Source organism: Typopeltis vanoorti, chromosome 1, assembly GCF_054136105.1.
Source record: "Typopeltis vanoorti isolate ZY-2024b chromosome 1, IOZ_Tvanoo_1.0, whole genome shotgun sequence".
Classification (NCBI taxonomy): domain Eukaryota; kingdom Metazoa; phylum Arthropoda; class Arachnida; order Uropygi; family Thelyphonidae; genus Typopeltis; species Typopeltis vanoorti.
In genome coordinates, this window is record NC_143549.1 from 148,848,045 (window position 1) to 148,874,378 (window position 26,334).

Here is a 26,334-nt window from a genome sequence, read left to right on the forward strand (position 1 = left end):
TCCCCTAATCTTTCTCAGATCTCTCATATCAATGGGCTTTAGTATTTGATCAAATGTTTTATTTCTAACCCAGCTTTCAAATAAATAAGTTAAAACTGGTTTGGAACACTGTATTTTGAACACTGCATATAGCTAGTTTACTGTTCAGACTAATTTCTCTCTTATTCCATATAAATTGATTCAGTGACTTCCTATCATTTAGCCTTGCTAATTCTGTTGTTTATTTCTATATTTAATTTGCCATCTTCAGTAAAAATTGTGCCTAAGTAGATGAAAGAAAGTCTTAACTTGTTCTATAGGTTCTCTATTCAAAATGCAGTTCATGTTTTCAATGTTTCTGTCTATTTTTTTTTTCTTTCTTAAAAAAAAAAAATTGATTTTCATACAAAATTTATTACAATTATTCAATTTAGTAAGGCAATCTTACATTGGTGTGTAGTTGCTGTCAGTTTACAACTCTGTCTCAACCATAAGTGGTTGAGTAAGAGTTGCAAAGTGGGTGCCGTTCCTCGATGAGTCTTTGGACTCCCTGGAGGTGTCAAATAATAATAACATCATCTGCATCAAGTAAAGAGCTGAAATTAACATCTGTAATTCTGATATCAGGATTAATACCACTTTGCTTCATAATATGATCCATACAGATGATGAACAGTGGTTTTGAATAACAGTGGGGATAATGTACATCCTTGTCTAACACCTGATTTCTAACTATCTTCCTGCACTTTCTTCAATTCTAACTGCTGTACACACACACACACACACACACACACACACACACACACACACACACACACACACACACACACACACACAATCTTTATTTGCTTTACAGAGTCAAAGGGTCAAAGCTGTATAACTGAGAGGAGACCTCCACATAGCCTTTAAAGAATACGGAGAACCGACCAAGGGCTTCTGACCTAATGCCCAATTCTCACCTTCTTGTGGAGCACCCTGTTGGGTATCTACCTAGATATTGATTCATGCTGGCTGGGGAGTCACCCGGTTAAACAAGGCCCGTGTTTTTTTTTCACCAAGGAACCAGGGCAAAGAGTGAAAAGTCAGCTACTGGAACAAATCTAAACACACACCCCAACTCAACATCACCAGAGTTAAAGATTGGTACTATCAATATAAGAAGCCTGAATGGCAAAGAAATGGAGCTAGCTGAGGAATTAGATAAGTATCAGATCGACATAATAGGGGTGACTGAAACAAAAAAGACAAAAACTGGCGAGATCTTTCTGAGCAATAAATACAAAATGTTATATTCAGGCAATGACAATCAAGGAAAAGAAGGAGTAGCCATAGTATTCAACACAAAATACGAGGCTAATCTTCTTGAATGGCAGTTAGTCTCAAGTAGAGTGATGTGGGCAAATATGAGAATGGGGGAACTGGACAATGAGACTTATTTGTGCCAATGGTCCTACAGAAGGTTCTACTAAGACAGAAATAGAGAAGTTTTTTGAGGCTTTAGAGAAAGCAACTGACACAATGAAAAAGGAAAAGTTGGTCCTTGTTGGGGATTTAAATAGCAGAGTAGGAAATGATTGTCAGACATACAAAAATATTTTGGGAAAATTTGGAGAAAAGAGCAAAGCTAATAATAATGGCAAATACCTGTTGGATTTCTGCTCAGGACATGGACTGGTTATTACTAACACCATGATCCAACATAAAAATGTGCACAAATTCATATGGAGAGAGTCTCATTGACTATTATTGTTGATAGTGATGTTTTTTCCCTGGTGCAGAACACCAGAATGTACAGAGGATTTGAAATTGGAAGTGATCACTATTTAGCCTTGAGCAGGATAAAATTGAATTTCATTTTGAAAAGAAGAACATGTAAGAAAGGTTTAAAGCGAATAAAAGTTGAGCAGCTCTCAGATGTGAACTATAGACTAAAATACACAAAGTTTATTGAAGAAAAAATAAAAGAATTTGAGAACACGAACCAAACCTTGGAGATTCAGTGGCAAGCCCTGAAGAAAACACTGGTTGATTCAGCTAGAGACATAGTGAGGTTGTCTGTAAGGATAGAAAAATCAGAACTCCATGGTGGACACAGGAAGATAAAGAGGCAGTGAAAGAAAAGAAGCATATCAAAAGTTCCTGACAAATAAGTCAACTTGTGCTCTTAGAGAATGCAGAGACAAATGTAAGAAAGCTAAACATTATGTAAAACTAGCTAAACAAAAGTCATTGGAAGACTTTGGTAAGAACATAGAAAATAAATATCAAGAAGGTGGCAAAATATTCTGGAGGTTGTTGAAGAAGCTTAAGAATAGAGGAAAGAGTGCTGTAAAAGGAATTAGAGATGATAAAGGTGACATTAAAACAGGAGAAAAAGACATCCTTGAAGTATGGAGTAATTACTTTGAAAAACTGCTAAATGAAACAAGTAGTGGTAAAAAACACTCAACAGGCATACAGTCAGGAATACATATCCATACTTGAAGTAGAAAAAGCCATCAAAGGCTTGAAATGTGGAAAGGCAACAGGAGTAGATGATATTCAACCAGAAATGCTCAAGTATTGAGGTATAAAAGTCTTACAGTGGCTGCACTGCATAGTTCAGAAGGCCTGGGCAGAGGGACGAATTCTAGATGACTGGAGTAGAGCTCTCATAGCACCCATATATAAAAAGGGAAATAAAACTGAATGTGAGAATTACAGAGATATTTCTCTACTGAGTGTTCCTGGTAAGATATATGCAAGTATACTCAAGAAACGGTTGAGAAGGATTGTGGAAGAGAAGCTTGGTGAAGAACAAGCTGGATTCAGGCCAAATAGAGGTTGTCAGGATCAGATTTTCATTTTATGACAGCTAGTTGAGAAATCATGGGAATATAACAAAGATCTGTATTTAAGTTTTGTAGATCTGGAAAAGACATATGATATGGTGTAAATGGGGCATTATATCAAGCAATACTTTTGAGTTGTAAGTCAGCAATTAGAATTGAAGGAAGTATATTATCTCCTCTGCTTTTCATTATCTATATGGATCACATTATGAAGGAAAGTGGTATTAAACCTGATATCAAAATTGGAGATGTTAATCTCAGCTCTTTGCTTTATGCAGATGATGTTATACTTCTAAATAAATCTGCTACAAGTCTGCGAGATTCCCTGACTAAATTGAATAACTGTTGTAATAGATATGGTATAAAGGTCAGCAATAAGTTATTTTTGTTAACAATAACAAAATTAGCAATTTTGTTAATTTTGAAGCATTGAAAATATGAACTGCATTGTGAATGGAGAACCTATAGAACAAGTGAAACATTTCAGCTACTTAGGCATGATTTTTAGTGAAGATGGTAAATTAAATATGGAAATAGACAACAGAATCAACAAAGCTGGTATGGTAGGAAGTCAACTGAATACATTTATATGGAATAAGAGAGAAATTAGTGAAAACACTAAATTAGCTGTATACAAGACAGTGTTCAAACCAATTTTAACTTATGGATCTGAGAGCTGGGTCAGAAGTAAAACACTTGACCAAAGACTAGAGACAGCAGATATGAGAGTCCTGAGATGGATTAGGGGCATGAACATATGGCATCAATGGCTATATTATATTAAAAATGAGGATATTAGGAAAGGACTTGACATTGTCAGCATCGAGGAATGAGTTAGCGGAGCTAATCTCTCACTCAATTCAGGATTGGCTGACTGATAGGTATCAGAGAGTTGTGTGTATGGTTGGGCAATATCAGGAAGCAGAAGGTTACAAGTGGGGTTCCACATGGCTCAGTACCTTGCAATCCAGTGACAATATCATCGATATTGCCAATAGATTGCAAGGGGAAACTCAGTTGTTTGCAGATGATGTGAAGCTGGGAAGGGTTTTCAGTAATAGTGCATCTGTGACAGCCCTGCAAGAGGATTTGAATAAACTAGACAGATGGGCAAATGGATGGGGGGGGGTGTCGGTTCAATGCAGTAAAATGTAAAGTCTGGAGGTTTGGGATCCATCGATGGGAGGATGCATACTCGATTGGAGGAGCTGTACTAATTGAGGTAGGGGAGACGAGATCTGGGGGTGATGATTAATAGAAAACTGAAAATCAGGGAGCATATTGCAAAGGTGCTGAGATTACTGCAATACTGAGAAGGACGCTAACCTGCAGAGATGAAAGAGTTATTATTCCGTTAATCCTGGGAACCAGATTTGGTCCCCAGGATTTGAAGCGGATAAATTGACTGTGGAAAGGGTACAGAGGTGGATAACAAAGATGGTTTCAGGACTATACAATATGAGTTATGAAGATCAACTGAGGGAATATGGACTGCAGAGTTTGGTGGATAGAAGGAGAGGTGTCAAGACTTGTAAACTGTTGAGAGGCAGTTACAGGGTAGACATTGGAGAGTTCTTTCACTTGGTGGAACGGCAGGAAGAAGCGATGACAAGGAGGTCATCCCTGGAAGTTATGAAAGGAGGCTGTGCACAAGAGGGTGAGGAGTGGTTTCTTTGCATGGAGGGTGGTTGAACCTTGGAATGCAATGCCTGAGAGAGTGATTGGAGCGGGAACGGTCAATGGGTTCAAGGAGTGGTATGATAAATTTTGTGTTTCCTAAAAATGACCTCCCACGATGAGTCTTTTGACTCCATGGAGGAGGCCTGGATGATGATAATAATAATAATAATAATATTATAAAATTTAACCATATGATAATAAAAATTTAGGTGAATGTGCAACATGACTTGAATTCTATACTTACCTAAACCATAAATATGAGTCCAATACATCAAACACTGCCTCCAAATGCACTAAATCTACAATTGTCTTTGGAGGACTAAACGGCCATCCTATATTTCGACATAACCAATTAAAAGTCAAAGGCTGATTAGAACTATACTGGCGGGCAAACTGAAAAATACCATATTAAATATTAAAGAGTTTCATATTTTATAACAACAAAGCAAAACTATGGGAGGAACTAGATTAATAAAATGAATTACGGGCAAACTGTATTACTTTATGGTTATAAATTAATTTTAAGAATGGAACTAATACAAGCTTTATGCTGAGAAATAAATGGAATATGACTAATTCCAAATATATGTTAAGTTTTGGATCCTTAAAAGATTATCTATGAAAGGCACAAAGTTTTTTTTGAGGATATTTATCCAGAGCAGATCAGGAGATTCCACTATTTGTGAAATAGTGGAATTTGTTACCATCAGATAGTACTAGCTGATTTAAAACACATTTAAAAGTTTTTCCACTTAGAAATTAAACTTCCCAAGAAATTATATTCTTGTTTAATTTGCTATCTAAGTTTAAGCAACAAATTTCAAGCAATAAGTATATCTTCATGACTATGCTACTTGTATATGAGATGCTACCCAAAAGTTTGGGGATTTTGAATAGTGTATATAAAATGGTTGTAGTATGGCCTTTCAATGCCATAGGTAGTGAGTAGTGCCCTTTGTGAATCAGTATATGACAACAACTGGCAAGCTGAGAGGTTGCATTCTTCTATAACTCTCACATTCAAATTCCAGATAAGTGGAACTCTACTCCAATCACCTGGAATTGGATTCTTTGACAACACCTTCTGAATTATGCAGGCCACTGTAAAATTTTTGCATTTCTGTTGACTGTTTTTACTAGTGCTATTATTGATTGTTTCATTTAGTAACGGCATCTAGATAATCTTTATTTTTAGTTTTCAATCATACCTTCATCATCTGATTTCTTTTACAGTACACTTTCCTTCATATCTAAACATTTTCAATATCCTCCAGAACATTTTGCCACCTTCCTTATATTTATTTTCTATGGTCTTACCAAAGTGTTATGACTTTTAGCTAGTTTTACATACTGCTTCACTTTCTTACAATTTTCTCATAGCATATATTGACTACCCAATTCAATTATCAGAACTTTCCAGACTTTACCCCCCCCATAAGTCATTATGGGGGGGGAAGAGTCTGGAAAGTTCTGATAATTGGATTGGGTAGCATCTCATATATACATAGACAAAAATGATATTAAAGCAACTGATATAACCACAAGAAAGAACATACGTGGATATAAGAACATAAGCTACCTTCATAACTCTGCTACCCGTATGTTCTTTCTTGTGGTTATATCAGTTGCTTTAATATCATTTTTGTTTTAGGTGTTTATCACAACTTTCCAGACCCCCCCCCCTTGTACTAGCCCGGAATGTTCATTTTTTTCATTTTTGCAGATAACATCACCATATGCCACTCTGGCTGAATCAATTATGCTTTTCCAGGTCCAAATCTCCAAGATTTGGTTCTAGTTTTCAAACTCTTTAATTTATTTGTGTATTTGAGTCTGCAGTTCACCTTTGAAAGCTGCTCAACTTTGATTCTTTTTAAACACGTTAATCCAAAATTCCATTTTAAATAATAATGATATCATGGTTAGTTCTGAAAATAGTATTATTCATCAATATCCTCCTTCCTGATACTTGAATTAATGATTTCCTTCCCTGACATCAGTGATCTCCTTAATTTTGTTATCCATACCAGTTACTTCACTTGAAAAAACAATATATAAACAGACACAGGGTATAGCCACGTGCTTTCCTCCTCTCTTTCTCTAACCAATTTCTATAACGAACATTCTGAAAAACATGCTCTTGATACTGCTGTTTTCTCAAACCTTCTATCTGGCTAAGACATACTGATGATGAGTGGTCCATACAGGCATACATTAGACTCTTTCCTCCTCCATTTGAACAGCCAGCATCCCAGAATCCAGTTCACTACAGGAAAAGAAAATAACAATAGTCTGTCTTTTTTTTCAGACAGACTAATTACACATCTTCTTAAAAACACTTTTTCTTTCTCAGTTTACAGAATACCTACCCACACAGGTAGATACATACACACAAACCTTTTCATCTCCATCTCCTATAGTACTTAAAACCCTTGTTAACAATACCTTCACCCATGCTTCTCTTCCCACTTAGCTCTCTCCCTTATTCACTTTCCTGTCTAGTGGCAACAGTGCCAAAAAGTCAAACCTCAAATGAGGCTAGCTACCCTTATCTGTACTTCTAACGAACACTCTCCCCATCCTCATGCCAGGTGCATACAAGATTCCCTGTTCGTGCAGCTTGTTATATTAAAAATAAACTTGGAGATCCAGTGTGCTAATAACAAATTTTATACTGTATCTCAGAAGATGTCTCTATGACAGAGACAAAATACTGGAACTATGAAAACCATGTTTAATTATTTCTTTGTGCTGCTTTCTTCCGATTAAATTTAATTGTAAGAAGAAAAAAAACATTACTTAACAGAAGCAAAGATAAAGTTGAAAAACTTCTGTGAATTGCCTCTGCACCGAAGAACTACCCAGAACTGAGCAAATTTGGTTAACCTGAAATGATTAAATATTTGCAATAGGTATTTCTACTATACCTATGATAGAATACCCAACTATGTGTACTACGTAGTTTCCTTTGGGGACTGTATACTTTGTTTTCCCATTCTTGCAGTGGACTTTTTTTCCCCCCACACTGTACTACAAAAACAGTATCATTTGCACAGAGCATACTGCTACCTACTAATATTAATCTGACTTGTAAAAATATTGAAAATCATTAATTTTGTTTTATTATTATCTATATAGATTGTCACCTGCTTCCTAAAATATCAGTGTGTATTTCAGCTATATATATATATATATATATATATATATATATATATATATATATATATATATATTATAAAGAATTGAATGACGAGAACCGAGATTTAAGTAAAAAGGTTTTAATATAAAAACACGACTAGTTTCGGCTTGTAACAGCCTTCATCAGGTGACATTATAAAAGAAAGAAAAAAACACTGAAGCTTAAATAAACTATGAACATCATAGAGTCTCTATACATAATTGACATTAAATCATTGTGGTTGTATTTAAAGCTGTTCTTTCGTTAGTTGTATTGTTGGGAAAGTGCATGTTAGTAGCATCTCGTGAACGCCAGTACATGATTACAGCTGAATGACAATCTGGGAGGTTGTAGCAAAGTTATTATTTAGATGAACAGGATTGAAGATGATTTCTCTAGATTCCATGATTTTTCTCTCTAGTTCATCATTGCAACGGAAGATGTTAGTAGATTTTTCCCAGCAGACTTTGTGACTTTGGTTTTCATCATTAGGATTAGCCGAGAAAAGGATATGACTTGATAATGCACTGGCTCGCTGTCTCTTGTAAGTAATGTCCCTCGTGTTCTTCCATACACAATTCGACAGATTTGTCTTTCTGTCTGCCCAAAATAAGGAATATCACAATCGCACAATATTTTATATACACCAGGGTATTTGAGTTGATGATGACAAGGTTTTGGGTGGCTTATTAAGAAACGGATCTTTGGAAGTGGAGTGAACAAGGTTCTGATATTGTATTTTCTTAGAACTTTTTTGCAGAAATTTATGTGAAACTGTACTTTCTATGATGTTCATAGTTTATTTAAGCTTCAGTGTTTTAGTGTTTTTTCTTTCTTTCATAATGTCACCTGATGAAGGCTGTTACAAGCCGAAACTAGTTGTGTTTTTATATTAAAACCTTTTTACTTAAATCTCAGTTCTAGTCATTCATTTCTTTATAAAAATATGTATGTTAACAGAGTTAATGATCATTCTTTCATATATATATAGATAGATAACTGAAAAAAGAAAAGAAACAGAAGTGTTCATTCTATTGATTATAAACTGATAAAATAGTACAGCCACATGGATAGGTAAGGCAATTAAGATAAATTGATACATACATGCATACATATAACTTACTTTTAGGAACATTGTGCATACAAAGGGAAATTGTCTATTGATTGGTGCACAACAAAACACATAACGAGCTCTAAGTGATAAAGGAACATGCTGGATCATATCAGCAAGGAACTTAAAATCTTCACAGCTGCACATGAAATAAGAAGAGGAATCTAGTTGACTGATGCCAACAAATACATCCTAGTTGAGAAAACAAAAATGAAGCAAATATGAATTAAAAATTAAAGCATACTACAAAATGGTATATTAAATCATGATTATCAGAAGTTCATATTTTTATAATGACTGAATAAAAAAAGATATAATAATGAGAAAAATTTGCACTGTATGAAGTCCACTTGCATAAACTATTTTAGCATATTCCTTATAGTTCAAAAGATTGTTCTACTAGATCCAACTTACTGTAATGTATGTTTAGTTTTTCCTGATTATCCAAAATAAGATAACTTGCAGGTATATAGCATTTTAAAATTTTTAATGTGTAAATGATGGAATTTGTTCTTAGGAGAACAGATTATGGTTGGATAAAGATTATGTTTCTATAGAACTTTGATCATCTTTCAAGACATATCCTGGGTAAGGGATGAGAATAATTTTGCTATGATCTTATGTGCCAGGAAAAAGTGGTTCTTTTATGGAAGTCACATCTACTGGTTAAACAAGTCTGGTATAGATAACTGCATTCAGTGAACAGCATCATATCCTTGGCCAAGTAGCTTTGTTTATTTTATTGTCATTTACAGATTTAACCTGACATCTTCATAAAAACTGTGCCTAAATAGCTGAAATATTTTACTTGTTCTATAGGATCTCCATTCAATAAAATTTTTGTTTTCAGAATTTCTAATTTGCAGTCAATAATAATGTATTACAGAAATTTAGTAATTTCTTTAATGTCTCTGCTCCAATATTTTTCTAACTCATTCATCTATCATATACAGGAATTCAATTAGTTGCCAGCCTGGTTGACTGAGCAAATAGTATCTCTGCTCTCCAAATAACAGCCCATAGGTTTGAATACCGCTGTGGCATGGATTTTTGTAAAAGACTAGGTTGAAGACGATTTTCATCACCTAGTACAAGATCACCACTCTGGTTACTGGAGGCTTAATGTGTCTTGAAAAGTTCCTTGTTTAGTCTCACCTAGTAGGCGAAGACAGGAGAGGAGATGGGTACCACTGTTCTTCATCATCATCATCAAATTCCTGCCATGTACCCTCAAGGGGTGTACAGGATATGATAGTACTACATGAAAAAAATTACATCATTATTAATTTCCTATCTACAATTTTCCTCCAAATCAGTCTGTTACTTGTCAAGACTCCAACATTATCAGATCTTATATTTCTATCGTCTAAAGCACTTTGTACCGTATCAATCCACCTATATCTTGGTCTTCCTCTGGGTTGTTTGCTGCCATATTTTACTTTTTTTACAAGGAAAGATTAGCAAAACACTTGTTTTGCTAATCTTTCCTTGCCCATTCTGTTTAAGTGACCATATCACCTGAGATTAGCTCTGCTAACACATTCCTGGATGTTGACAATGTCAAGTTCTTTCCTAATATCCTCGTTTTTAATATGATATTGCCATTGATGCCATCTGTTCACGCCTCTAATCTTTCTCAGAACTCTCATATCTACGGTCTCTAGTCTTTGGTCAAGTGTTTTACTTCTGACCCAGCAATCAGATCCATAAGTTAAAACTGGTTTGAACACTGTCTTGTATACAGATAATTTAGTGTTCCGACTAATTTCTCTCTTATTCCATATGAATTTATTCAATTGACTTCCCACCATACCAGCTTTGCTGATTCTGTTGTCTATTTCTATAATTAATTTACCATCTTCAGTAAAAATCGTGCCTAAATAGCTGAAATGTTTTACTTGTTCCACAGGTTCTCCATTCACAACACAGTTTACATTTTCAATGATTCTGCCTATTTTCTTTGTCATTGCTGATCTTCATACCATATCTATTACAACAGCTATTCAATTTAGTCAGAGAATCTTGCAGATTTGTAGCAGATTTATTTAGAAGTATAACATCGTCTGCATAAAGCAAAGAGCTGACATTAACATCTCCAATTTTGATATCATGTTTAATACCACTTTCCTTCATAATGTGATCCATATAGATAATGAATAACAGAGGGGATAATGTACATCCTTGTCTCACACCAGATTTAACATTAAACCATCTTCCTGTACTTCCTTCAATTCTAACTGCTGACTTACAACTCAAATAAAGACTAAGTATTGCTGGATATAATGCTCCATTGACAACATATAACTGCAGCGTATTGAATAGCTTCTCTCTTGGCACCTTGTCCAAATCGCCTTTTCCAAATCGACAAAACTTAAATACAGATCTTTGTTATATGCCCATGCTTTCTCGACTATTTGTCGTAAAGTGAAGATCCGATCCTGACAGCCTCTATTTGGCCTGAATCCAGCTTGTTCTTCAACAATTCTTCTCAACCGTTTCTCAAGTATACTTGCATAGATCTTGCCAGGAACACTCGGTAGGGAAATACCTGTGTAATTCTCACATGCAGTTTTATTTCCCTTTTTATATATGGGTACTATGAGAGCTCTACTCCAATCATCGGGAATTCGTCCCTCTGTCCAGGCTTTCTGAACTATGCAGTGCAGCCACTGCAAGACTCTTATACCACCATACTTCAGCATTTCTGGTCGAATATCATCTACTCCTGCTGCCTTTCCACATTTCAACCCTTTGATGGCTTTTTCTACTTCAAGTATGGATATGTATTCCTGACTGCATGCCTGGTCAGTATTTTTTACCACTGTGCTGTCATCACTACTTGTTTCATTTAGCAGTTTTTCAAAGTAATTACTCCATACTTCAAAGATGTCTTTTTCTCCTGTTTTAATGTCACCTTTATCATCTCTAATTCCTTTTACAGCACTCTTTCCTCTATTCTTAAGCTTCTTCAACAACCTCCAGAATATTTTGCCACCTTCTTGATATTTATTTTCTATATTCTTGCCAAAGTCCTCCCGTGACTTTTGTTTAGCTAGTTTTACACAGTGTTTAGCATTCTTGCATTTGTCTCTATATTCTCTAAGAGCACAAGCTGACTTATTTGACAGGAACTTTTGATATGCTTTCTTCTTTTCCTTCACTGCCTCTTTAACTTCCTGTGTCCACCAGGGAGTTCTGATTTTTTTATCCTTACAGACAACCTCACCACATGCCTCTCTGGCAGAATCAATCAATGTTTTCATCAGAGTTTGCCACTGAATCTCCAAGGTTTGATTCCAGTTCTCCAACTCTTTCATTTTTTCTTCAATAATCTTTGTGTATTTTAGTCTACAGTTCACATCTGAGAGCTGCTCAACTTTTATTCGCTTTAAAACTTTCTTAAATGTTATTCTTTTCAATATTAAATTCAATTTTATCCTGCTCAAGACTAAATAGTGATCACTTCCAATTTCAAATCCTCTGTACACTCTGGTGTCCTGCACCAGGGAGAAAACATCACTATCAACAATAACATAGTCAATGAGACTTTTCTTATTCCTAGCCTCTTCTCTCCATGTGAATTTGTGCACATTTTTATGTTGGAACATGGTGTTAGTAATAACCAGTCCATGTCCTGAGCAGAAATCCAACAGATATTTGCCATTACTATTAGCTTTGCTCTTTTCTCCGAATTTTCCCAAAATATTTTTGTATGTCTCACAATCATTTCCTACTCTGCTATTTAGATCCCCAACAAGGACCAACTTTTCATTTTTCATTGTGTGAGTTGCTTTTTCTAAAGCCTCAAAAAATTCCTCCACTTCTACCTTAGTAGAACCTTCTGTGGGACCATAGGCACAAATAAGTCTCATTGTCCAGTTCCCCATTCTCATATTTGCCCACATTACTCTACTTGAGACTGACTGCCATTCAAGAAGATTAGCCTCGTATTTTGTGTTGAATACTATGGCTACTCCTTTTCCTTGATTGTCATTGCCTGAATATAACATTTTGTATTTATTGCTCAGAAAGATCTCGCCAGTTTTGGTCTATTTTGTTTCAGTCACCCCTATTATGTCGATCTGGTACTTATCTAATTCCTTAGCTAGCTCCATTTCTTTGCCATTCAAGCTTCTTACGTTGATAGTACCGATCTTTAACTCTGGTGATGTTGAGTTGGGGTTTGTTTTCAGATTTGTTACAGTAGCTGACTTTTCGCTGTTCGCCCTGGTTCCCTGGCGAAAACAACAGGGGCCTTGTTTAACCGGGCGACGCCCCAGCCGGCATGAAATTCTGTCATGTTGTACCATCATTTTTTATTTTGGTTTAACCAATAAGAATACAATTTGTTCGGCTAAATCCCAAATTGCCAGCCCATCCTTGTTCGTTCAGTATCCAAGTAGATACCCAACAGGGTGCACCACGCGAAGGTGAGGATTGGACATTAGGTCAGAAGCCCTGGTCGGTTCTCCACATTCCTTTAAAGGCTATGTGGAGGTCTCCTTTCAGTTATATAGCTTTGACCCTTAAGCACTTCTTAATTATCCATTATTGGATATGAAGAAAACCTTACAGAATGTCATGCTGGCTTAGCAATTGCCCGGACAAACTAAGACTGTGTCATCTTTTGGAAGCATCAAGAAAGAGATGATGAAAATGGTGCTAATGGTGACAATGACCTTCTCAAGAATATAAAGATATTCAAACCTTAAATTTCATCTGAGAAACAGATTTATGATAGGAACATGGAATGTCAGATCATTACATCAACAGGGTCAACTTAAGATTCTATAATAAGAATTAGCATGCTATGAATGGTCCATCATTGGATTATGTGAGATAAGATGGCCAGAATCTGGAGAATTAACAACAGAAGAAAGAAATCTCTTTCTTTACTCAGATATTCATTCCAGAAGGAGTTGCTTTCTTGATCCAAAAGATATTAAGCACTGTGTCACAGACTTTAAACCTATGAATAGTAGACTTGCAGCAGCAAGATTAAAGGGTAAACCACCAAATATACCTATTATACAAATTACACCAACAACTTCATATGATGATCAGGAAGTAGATCACTTTTATGACTAAATCAATAACCTGATCCACATCTAAGAAAAACTTTCTAATAGCACAAGAGGATTGGAATGCAAAAATCAGATTAGATATAAGAAGGAATGAGAAACCAGTTTCCAAAAAAGAAAACCTTACCACCTCCATATGACTGGTTAACTCATCTTTAGTTGAAAAGCCTTATAAAGGTTGCGTGAGTCCTAGATGATGATGATTTGAATCTCAGTCTTTTCAACTGAAGGGCCAATTTTGTATCACATTCATCTCTGTAGCACAGTTGCTTCAGAGAAGCAGATATTCACTATTCATATGGCATAACTATAGAATAACACATATGTCACAGTAAATAACTTTTTTTATTATGTAAATATTTTGTCTTATGTATCATAAGACATCATCAGTACAACCAACGAACAACAGTAGGAAATGAATTCAAAAAATAGTAGTGTGCATGCTTAAATTGGAATCCCTCTAGATATACATAAGATTAAATATTTACATCATAAAAAAGTTGTTTACGTTACGTAACATACATGTTATTATTCTATAGTTATGAATACCCATAGGTTTCACTACACACACACACACACACACACACACACACACACACACACACACAGAGTCATCCCTCGACGGGCTTCCGTTCCATCCAGCAGGATGCAAGTCGATACATTAAATCAACAGAGTTATAGGGGTTAGGGACTTAATTGTAATAAGTATACTTATTTTTAGAGGTACCTGTGGCATAGCATAATTATTAAAAGAACACATAAGACCACAGTAATAACTTTTAATTAATTAAGGTATACAGATATTTCATACTAAAACTAATAGTACATCTTCAGTGTTACACAAACAGTTATAGGAATGGAATACAAGTAACGAACATTTGGTGGATCACCTAATCTTATGTTCCAATACCTAAGGTTTCTTCAACAGTCTGCAGAGTCCCTTACATTCCAGGAATCTCAGAACCTATAGGTAGAATTTTGAAAAAGTACCAATTGATTCCCATGTATGTTCCTATCAACAAAATTTCCTCTTTATTGCCTTCTACAAAGGATAAACTATCATCTCTATCTTTGGTTGGCGTTTACAAAATACCATGTGAATGCGATGTTTCTTATTTTGGACAAACTGGCCGTTCTGTGGAAAAAAGAATTAAAGAGCATCAATATTACATTGAATACAACAAACCTCAGAAGTCTGGTCAAGCACAACACAGTATTAACACTACTCATAATATCCAGTGGGATAAAGCAATTCTCCTCCGTAGATGCAGGTTCAAATATGAACGCCTTTTTAAAGAAAGTTGTGAAGCTATTTTATACCGACCGAATTTAAATCAAAATGATTATCTCTCTCTCGAAGACTTTTATTATTCTATGGGTTGAACTATGTCATCATCATCATCACTCACTTCGAGATTCAGATTGTTTGTTAGGCCCACTATTGTCTCTCTCTCTCTCGAAGACTTATTTTATGTAATCAATAAAAAAAAAAAAAACAATTATCTTAAAGATTAATTATTATTTCTATCATTTTCTAGCATGTGGCAGCAATTGTATTTTAATAGTTGATCCATTCCTATTAAAATTAAAACTTGTATTCCATTCCTATAACTGTTTGTGTGACACTGAAGATGTACTATTAGTTTAGTATGAAATATCTGTACCTTTATTAATTAAAAGTTATCACTGCGGTCTTACGTGTTCTTTTAATAATAATAATAAGTATACTGTCATTTTCATTTTTAAACCTTATAAAACTGTACTGTACTATGCGTTACTGACACTATAAAATAGAAGAATAATCACCGAAATCTTTCTCCACCATCACATCTTCATTACCTTCCCTATGTGAAGGACCAGGCTGCGTTTCTTCTGGTGTAACCTTTTTTTTTTTTTTTTTTTTTTTTTTTATGAAAACATCTGATGTGCTTTGCTTATTCCTCTTTTTCTTTTCATCGTAAATTTATTTATAGCAAGCAAACGCATCATGTACTTTCCTTTCTACTAATAAGTTGCATTCAACATTGGGGTCCACGTCTTCAGCCATTTTAAGAATATCGCTAACTGCAGAGAACATTTCTGCAAGATCATTCACTGCAAATTATTTAACTACCTCTTCTTGTTTCTCTTTTTGCTTTTCCTCTTCTGCAACACGTTGTTCCTCCAGTTCAACCAATTCTTCGTTGGTCAACTCTTCAGGGGCATGTTCTATGAGTTGAACTAAGTCATCATCATCACTCATTTCGAGATTCAGATTGTTTGTTAGGCCCACTATTTCTTCATTCAATTTAAAAAGGTCTTCCTTTTTTTCAAAACTTCCAAAATCCTGCACAAACCTTTTTAATGTCTTTTTCCATATGCCACTCATACATTGAGAGGTCACTTCATCCCAAACCACAACAATATTTTAATAGCATTTTAAATATTGAATGATTTCCAGAATTGCATGAGAGTCTGATCATTCCCTACAGTGGCAGAAATGGCTTGTGAAAAAGTGGTCCATAGATAATAAGCTTTAAACACACTGCAAGAACTCCCTGATCCATCGGTTAGATCAATGAAGCAGTGTTTGGAGGGAGAAATCTGACCTTGATCTAAGGGTGAAGATCACCATTGTAAGGTGGATGACCTAGAGCATTTAGAGTTAATAAAATTTTTAATTTTACATTTTCTTTCACAGAATAGCTTTCCAATTCACTTGCATAAAAACTGATTAATCCTCAAACAATTTTTGAGTCATCTCTTATTATTGCTCCAATAATGAACTGGAAGAGCATGCCCCCTAAGAGAATTGTAATATGGTCTTTAAGAGCTTTGAAACCAGGCATAGATATTAGCTTTTTTGTGGATGAATGTCCGCTCGGGCATTTTTTTTACAAAACAAGGAGGTCTCATCCATATTAAATATTTGCTGTGCAAATAATTTGCCTCCATAATAATTTTATCCAATTTCTCCACAAACTCCTTGGCAGCCTTCTCATCGACACATGCAGATTCACCATACATCTTCACATTATGCAGCACAAAATGCTGCTTGAATCTCATGAACCAACCGGAAGAAGAGTTGGATTCATAGTAGTAATTGGGCTCTGCTTTCTCCTTCAACATGTTGAAGAGACTTAGTGCCTTGGCGGTATGGTCCTAGTGCTAAGGGGTATAAGCTTTTGGTTCAGGTCTTCTATCCATGATGCAAGTAGCTTTTCCATATCACTGTTTGGACCTTGTCGCTGTTTCATCACTATCGCTGATTTAGTGGAAGCAGATCCTTTCACAGCCTCTACGATTTTATCCTTATTTTTCGAAATGGTCGTCACTGTGGAATGAGACCATCCGAAGTCATTTGCGATCCCATTGATGGGCTTACCAGCTTCATGTTGTTTTATAACTTGTAACTTCGTTTCAAGATCAATTACTCACCTCTTTTTCTGTGATTCTTCACTAGATTTTTTTGATTGGGCGCATAAGGGGCCATGTTGAACAAAGTATCGTGAAATATTTAATGATAAATACACAAATGACCTATTTCTCAAACATAAAATCAACAGAGGAACTGTTCAAGACACGTGCCGATTGCCAAGGGAGGTTGCCACTGAATGCACGGTTGTCACTGCACATGATGCAATGTTGCTAAATAGAAACTTTTTACTTTAAGCTCGCTGGCAACTTGTTCGAAAGTACATTCAAAAATGTTTATTCCCTTATAGGATCACAGACGTATCTTCAAGCGAATGTAACTCGAGGGATGACTGTATATAAATTTTTTTTCCATGTTTGGTTTCTAGAGCAGGGTTAATGGACTATGTAAAAAAGTAACTAAATAAATAATACCAAAAAAATATATGAAATAAATAAAAATTAGAAAAAAATTCTTAGCCCACTCATGGTACAAATGTACAATAGGTTTTATAAAAAGCTTTCATGGATAAAAGCTACATAAAAAAAATAAATAAATAAAAAAAAATCAGTTTTTATGAAAATTAACACAAATTAATGAACTATCACAATGCTGATTTCTGTAATTAGCATTGTGTAATCCTATTTTGTATAAATTTATGTCTGTTGCTATTTGAATAAAAAATATCTAGGTTTATTCCTCATTTATAACTCATCAAATGTACAAATTAATTAATATCAACACACAACTGATGCTTATCAGTTGTGCTATGGAATAGGAAAATATTAAAAAACTGATTAACGGATATTTAATATCCATCTCTGAAATCTGCTTCTAATGCCAATATGAAGACTTTTCCTTAACTGCATAAAAAACTGTATATAAGAATCAGAGTGAATTAAATGCGATAATTATAAAGAATGATTAACATTAATTTACTTTATTAAAAAAATAAGTAGTTAACACAACAATAGAAATTTAGTTATCGATTTCATAGAAATTGAAATTTACTAAGAGTGAACAGATGATATGCAAGTAATACTATAAATATAATACTATACATGTACAGTAGAAGTGATAATACAGGGTGTCCCAAAATTCACGCAAGATTTAAATTTAGCGCCATTTGTGCGGTAAAGTGTTGCCAACGAGAAAAAAAAGACAGCGTGACAGCTGACAGTTCAGGGTTATTAAAAATGGAGCGCTACATGAAAGAACAACGCATTTTCATTGTTGAGCAATATTTTAAAAATAATGAAGGTTTGGCAGCTACAGTTCGCAATTTTTGTACAAAATATGGTCGGAATAGTGATTTAACTTCATCAACTGTGAAAAGATTAATTAAAAAATTCAAGGAAACTGGATCAATTAGTGATCTTATACAATCTGGCCATCGTTCAACAGAAAACATCAAAGCAGTTCGTGAGAGTGTTGCTGAGAGTCCAGGAACATCAATTCGGCACCGTGGTCTTGAATTGGGCATTTCGAGAAGCTCTCTACGGCGTATTCTCACGAAAGATTTACATCTTTATGCTTAAAAGTTCAATTGACTCAAGAACTGAAGCCTACTGACCACACACACACAGCGAAGCGAGTTCGTTGAATGGATTATGGAACAACAATAAGTGGATGCTTATTTTTTGAACAAAATCATCTTCAGTGATGAGGCCCATTTTCATTTTGATGGCTTCGTTAATCGACAAAATTGTCGCATTTGGGGTTCAGAAAATCCACGAGTGATTGTTGAGAAACAAATGCATCCACAACGTGTCACTGTTTGGTGCGGATTTTGGGCTGGAGGCATCATCGGTCCATTCTTCTTCGAAAATGCGGCTGGTAAGGCAATAACAGTTAATGGTGCTCGCTATCGTGACATGATAATCCAGTTTTTTTGTGCCTAAATTGCAAGATATGGATGTGGACGACATGTGGTTTCAACAAGACAGTGCCATATGCCATACAGCCCGAGAAACAATTCAATTACTGCAACGAGTCATTTCCTGGTTGTGTAATTTCCCGTTTTGGTGATCAGAATTGGCCGCCCAGATCATGTGACTTAACACCGTTGGACTTTTTTCTTTGGGTTTTTTTTGAAGTCTAAGGTTTATGCCAAGCCCACAACCACCGACGCCTTGAAGGAGAAAATCGAGCGCTGTATCAACGAAATTCAGCCACATTTATGTAAAACGGTCATGGAAAATTTCGACAAAAGAGTGCGTATGTGCCAGCAAAGCCGTCGAGGCCATTTACCCGATATGCTATTCCATGCATAACCCTATACTGTATACTTTATGAATCAATAAGAAATTACAATTTTTAATTAAAAACCTGTGTTTTCTATTAAAATTATTTCTTACATGAATTTTGGGACACCCTGTATAAAGACTAACAGGCTAAAAAAAAAAAAAAAAAAAAAAAAAAAAAAAAAAAAAAAAAACAGAAATAAAGAACAGACTAGAGAAGGAGCTGTACAATCAGTGCAACCAAGGGCCATAGCCATACTAATTAGAAGAAAAAAATATATAAATGTGGGCAATACAGTCAGTATAATATCAAACAACTACACCTAGGATCATTTCATATAATGTTATACATATGCATGTTGTGTATGTTATACATACACAACATGCACACATGTATAACAGTCCTAGGAAATTCTAATAACGTTAACTTAAAATAAAAATCAACACTCTGTCCCATGAAGTAGTTTCTCTCTCTCTCTCTATAATTTCCATAATCTGAGGTTAGATACTCTTTCATCAGGCTGTTTATTGTAGATGACTGTTGCTAAGTACTCAACAATATTTATGAAAGATTTATTTATATTAGGAACTACCAACAAAGTTCTGTCGTAGTGTCATCCATAATCTACAATTATATACAGGAAAATTACAATTGACATTTCTTACAAATGGTATACAACCAGAGCTTCTGTGTAGGCAAAATATCAAAAATGGCAAACAGGTCACTAGTGGAATATGCAAATAAATCAGTAATGGTTATGGCTCTAATTATTCTGTATGAATTCTTATCAAAGCGGCAGAATGCTGCAGCAATCTCCACTACAACAGGTGATAACATATTGCAGTGAAGAATTTACTTATGAATCATAAACAGGTCTCCAGATATGCAAATTAAATCTGCTAGAATTAAATCTCACCCAAGTTATCAGGCTACTTTAAAAAACTAAATGCTATTGACAAAACAAAGTATATATTTCATAGAACACAGGAATTTATTAGTTGTTACCTAAATAAATAAATTATGCCAACTAGTTTTACCACCTAAAAGAGAACTGGCAGTTTCTTCAGAGTTAGACACATCAAAACAAATATAAATACAAAGATCACAAAGTTGATTAAATGCTGAAAAATTGTTACAATACCAATAGATAAGTTCGTGCCAGACAGTAAGTGTAAAAATGCATGGAATGTGTTAGATGGAAAAATCCCTTTATTTGACATTCTCATCACTAAAAAGCATGAAAATGGCATTACTCTTGATGTATATCATAAACCTGAGGATGTTATCTTCATGCCTCATCTCTTTACCATCTCCTTAAAAATTAGGCATAATCCACACACTAAAGAACAGAGCAGTTTCTATTATACAGAATGATGACGACTAATGCAAGACACAACTCCAGACTCATACTCATGCTGATTTCTTTGTTTTCAACGGCTATTCCAAGATAACAGTTGATAGGATTTAATTTTAGAACCCTTCAGCTTCCAATAACCAGAATATCTAATACAAAGACTCTCTCTCAGAATATTGGGAAGTTTATCAATTAAAATAGCATCTCTTTTCAAAGTTCACAACATAAGAGTAATTTTTAAACCAATTCAAACTGTTCATAACCTCCTGAGGTCTCCTGCAGATAACACTGTAAAATGGGGGTCTATTTGCACTTTATTATGATGTCGGCTGTGCCATTGTAAAATTATTGCTCTATTGTACTTATTGTAATCTCTTTCGTCTATTGTGAACTTTATTATTTTACTACTTTATCTTTACTTTTCTTCACTTCTATATTTAATTTTCGTTTCACTTTAATTTACTTGACTATATCTCTATTCTTCTTTACGGTTATTCTTTATTCTTCTTTGTTTAACTTTATTTAACCCTTTCATGTATTCTATTAACTTTATTCTCTTTGCTCTACTTTCAGTATTCTTTACTTATACCGGAGATCTCTGGAAATTTATTTTTGAATTCACGACTAGGCCACTAGAGGTCTCCTTGTGGTATAAGAAATATCAATACTTCCAGTAAAATTTGCTTTCTATACTAAGGCCCTTCTCAATAATATTTTTCAGTCGTTGCTAACATCTAACTTCAATTTGTAGCTATTTGTAAACTCCCTGCGCACAGGATTGCGTTTATTTGGAAATAATGAATTGCGTAAAAGATCAGGCGACACTCTTTGTAAATAAAACAAACATGTTTATTTATACTGAAATAATCATACAATTTACCCATTAATGAATTATGACTTCTTACTTCACTCTAAATTTAACACTTTAGAGGAAAATTTCCTTTAGAATATTTAAGTAAGCATGCAACATAATACAAATCATGAAGCAATTTAAAGAGAAAACTATTAGCCCATTTACAATTTAGGAATTATCATGCCTTGTTAACTATAACTATAAATTCCAGGTTTCACTTTATATAAAGTTCTCTTTATGCAAACTATTTCCACATTATATAGAGTAACTCTATAAACTTATCTGTCCTAAAACAGTCTCTCATAATATAGATAAAATTACACTGAAAATAAACTCATGTGACTTCCTTTTCTCAATTAATGCACTTGTTCACATTTCCTTTACAGATTCCCTGGCTTCTTTTCTGTATCAGGTTTTGGGCTTTCGCTTGGAGATTTCATGAACACTGATATTTCGTCGATGAATGGCTGACAAAACCTGGAGCACAATTTTTCCGGCATTATGGACTCGGGCAAAGGTCTGACGGTCGAGGCCTCATGCAGGTTGTTCCATTGGCAATGCATTAAGTCTAGCTCTGTTGCTCCCATGGTAATCAATCGGCTCCTGGGCTGTCCATCTCAGCATCATCTGAACGGGACGAAAGTCGTGAATCGACGATACTCTCTGCTCTTTTCCTCTTTTTTCTTCTCCTGGTGTCGATCTTGATCATTTTTCTTTGATGCCTTATATTAGGTTTTCATGGGACCCTTGACCTTCCCTTAAACTCAGACTTCTAGCTCTCCCTGAAGTGCACATTTAATCTTATTAAACAAATGGCGTAGACATGTTAGATGTATGCCCCTTTTAACACTAACCTTGAAGGCAGTATCGGACTGGCAGATTTCTTTTACATTTTATACTAAATACTAACATCAATATATTTCCGAATTCTAAGGCATTGCCCTTGAACTTCTATTACACAATTTAGCATGCTAATTCCTCTGGGTTTTAATACATGGGCTTTTAGTATTACTTACATATAAAATTACAATATATTTCCGATTTCTAAGGCATTGCCCTTGAACTTAACATATTCATACAACTTCTATTTACACAATTTATCATGCTAATTCCTCTAGGTTTTAATACATGGGCTTTTTATATTATTTACATAGAAAATTACAATTTTACTTTTGTGGATTTTGGATGTGATCCCTGTAAAAGTCGATGCAATAAAAATGGAGAAATTTATGCTGCATCGAATTTTACAACACACCTTTCAACAAACACCCAGCAGTAAATAGAAATCCACGCTTGTGTGGTTTGGCCTATGGACAGACAAAGATGTGAATTCGAGGTGAGAAAGAAGGAATATGTTGCAGATGTTGACCACAAAAGAAAAGACAGATCTGGTTTGGCCAGCCATATTTCTAACACCAACCATGCAATTGAATGAAACCTTTCAACTATGCCTTATTTAGAAGAGAACTTTTATTACAGACTTCTGAAGGAATCTGTTGCAGTCATCCATTCACACATATCACTGAATAAAAACTAAGGACTGACATTAAGTGATATACGGAAATCTAATTAAATCTTTCAACATTAGAGATTTCTATCTATGCTATCATTGATAGCATAGATAAAAATATGTTATCATTTTTATGCTTACTGTCTAGCATGAACTTACCTATTTGTATTGTAATAAGTTTTCAGCATTTAATCAACTTCATGATCTTTATATTTGTTTTAGTGTATCTAACCTTGAAGAAGTCACCAGTTCTTTTTTAGGTAGTGAAACTAGTTGGTGTAAGTTATTTATTAAGGTAACAACTAATAAATTCTTGTGTTCTATGAATCGTTTTAGTCATAAAACTTTTTCATTAAAAAAGCAATACATTCTTTAATTCTCACTATACATTACATGTAATTATGCATAAATATGTTTTCATTTAATGTGTTTAAAATGTACATCAGAACACAGTACATCACAACTCAGCTTGTGTTTTCTTTCATTTAGCATCCATAACGAACAGTGAATTTACATAAATTATCCATAAACAATTATTTAATAGGAAAGACAAATAAAATTAATGAAAACAAGAAAGTAGCACTTACTGTAAAACCTGACTCACTTGATCTGGTCTTTGACTTATCTTTGAAAGATAAGTGTATTTTTTAAATAACAGTATTAACAAGCATTTTCATTATGTAAAATGTTCAAGTATTTAATTACACTAAGCTAATTCATGTTGTGAACTGTGAAAATAAGCCTAGGCTAATACTACATTACATTACCATTCCACACCTAGTTAAGAGGGTTAAGGTGTTGGGAAGAATAGTATAGTTGTACTAGGTATTGTCAATTTTAATTTTTGTGCTTATAATTAAAAATTGATGAAATATCCACAGAACTCTATGACAATGGTGGACCTGAACTAATTAAATAACTAACCAAACTTTCAATAATATTCTTTTCGCTAGGACTATCCTAAATGATTGGAAAATAGAGAAAATTTGTCTATGCATAAAAAAAAAGGCGATATTTAAAAATGTAATAATTATAGACTAATTACTTTTCTTTGCCACTCATACAAAATCTCTGTAAAAATAATACAGAATCATCTAAATAAAGCAGCCTGGCTGACCAAGTGGTTAGTGTATCCACTCTCCAGCCAAAAGGCTGCGGGTTCGAATCCCACCGTGGGCATGGATGTTTGTGATTGTCTGTGGGAAAACTAGTGGTGGTCGGCGGTAGATGGTGTTGACGTAGCTGCAGTCAGTTGGTGGATAATTAGTGAATGAGTGGTGGAGACAGTTGTAAAGCAGGTGCCCTCCCTCGATGAGTTTTTGGAGTCCCTGGAGGTGTCAAATAATAATAATAATAATATTTACAAACAGCTTATAGAAGTTGAGAGAGAGATCTTTATTACTGGTTTGTGGATTTTAAAAAGCATTTGATTCCATTCATAGAGGAAAACTTATTCAAATATTAACAAAGAAAAACATAAAGATTTGTTTCACACTACTATCAGAATACAAGTACAATAGTTCAATAGAAAAATATCACAACTGAAACACTTGAAATCAGACAAGGAGTTATGCAAGGATGCCCACACTCCCCATGCCTTTTTAACATTTTTATCCAAAAACTCATTAAAGAAGCACTGTCCTCAACAAAAGGAGTAAAAGTCATTGGAAGACTAATCACATATCATATATGCAGATGGTGTAATAATTATAACAAATAACAAATCAAATCTCCAATGACAGCTTACAAAATTACAAGAAACCTGCAGAAATTATAGCATGATTATAAATTCAAGTAAAACAAAGATAACGAAAATTGGAAGTCACCCAGAAAATATACAGATAACACTTAATCTGGAAATCATAGAACAAGTTAATGGTTTTAATTACCTAGGAATAGGAACATGCCTAACTTCAGATTTAAATGACATAACAATAAAACACAGACTCTCCATAGCATGGTCAATGAAGAATAAACTTAATAAAATTTGGAAAAAAACAAAATTCCTACAACTCTAAAATAAAATTATACAAAAGTATAATACTCCCAACAGCTATGAGGGAGAAACATGGACTTTAAAGAAAGAAGCAGAAGAAACTGTTGGCTTTTGAAATGAAATGCTCCAGGAAAATAAACAGAACATACAACTAATGGACAAGTGCTATAAGATTTGAATATCCCTAACTCAACAATTCCAGTTAAAAGAATTAACTTCATTGGTTTGACCCATTGGTTTGAGGGGTGCTTAAGGGTCAAAGCTGTATAACTGAGAGGAGACCTCCACATAGCCTTTAAAGGAATGCAGAGAACCGACCAGGGCTTCTGACCTAATGTCCAATCCTCACCTTCTCGTGGTGCACCCTGTTGGGTATCTACTTTGATACTGAACGAACGAGGATGGGCTGGCAATTTGGGATTTAGCCGACCAAATTGTATTCTTATTGGTTAAACCAAAATAAAAAATGATGGTACAACATGACAAAATTTCATGCCGGCTGGGGCGTCGCCCGGTTAAACAAGGCCCCCGTTGTTTTCGCCAGGGAACCAGGGCGAACATCGAAAAGTCAGCTACTGGAACAAATCTGAAAACAAACCCCAACTCAACATCACCAGAGTTAAAGATCGGTACTATCAACGTAAGAAGCCTGAATGGCAAAGAAATGGAGCTAGCTGAGGAATTAGATAAGTACCAGATCGACATAATAGGGGTGACTGAAACAAAAAAGACCAAAACTGGTGAGATCTTTCTGAGCAATAAATACAAAATGTTATATTCAGGCAATGACAATCAAGGAAAAGAAGGAGTAGCCATAGTATTCAACACAAAATACGAGGCTAATCTTCTTGAATGGCAGTCAGTCTCAAGTAGAGTAATGTGGGCAAATATGAGAATGGGGAACTGGACAATGAGACTTATTTGTGCCTATGGTCCCACAGAAGGTTCTACTAAGGTAGAAGTGGAGGAATTTTTTGAGGCTTTAGAAAAAGCAACTGACACAATGAAAAAGGAAAAGTTGGTCCTTGTTGGGGATCTAAATAGTAGAGTAGGAAATGATTGTGAGACATACAAAAATATTTTGGGAAAATTTGGAGAAAAGAGCAAAGCTAATAATAATGGC

The 26,334-nt window shown here is 34.7% G+C and overlaps 1 protein-coding gene across 3 annotated transcripts in view; it reads right to left on the bottom strand.

The window, feature by feature from the left end:
* The window catches only part of Suv3 (Suv3 RNA helicase), a 222,567-nt gene that overhangs the window by 47,253 nt on the left and 148,980 nt on the right, over positions 1 to 26,334 (bottom strand). For all 3 annotated transcript variants that reach the window (XM_090394567.1, XM_090394561.1, XM_090394574.1), the window contains 2 exons: positions 8,792 to 8,971; positions 4,735 to 4,883 (listed from right to left, as the gene is read on the bottom strand). In XM_090394567.1, coding sequence (XP_090250693.1) covers positions 4,735 to 4,883; positions 8,792 to 8,971 — 329 coding nt within the window. The remainder of the gene's footprint in view (positions 1 to 4,734; positions 4,884 to 8,791; positions 8,972 to 26,334) is intronic.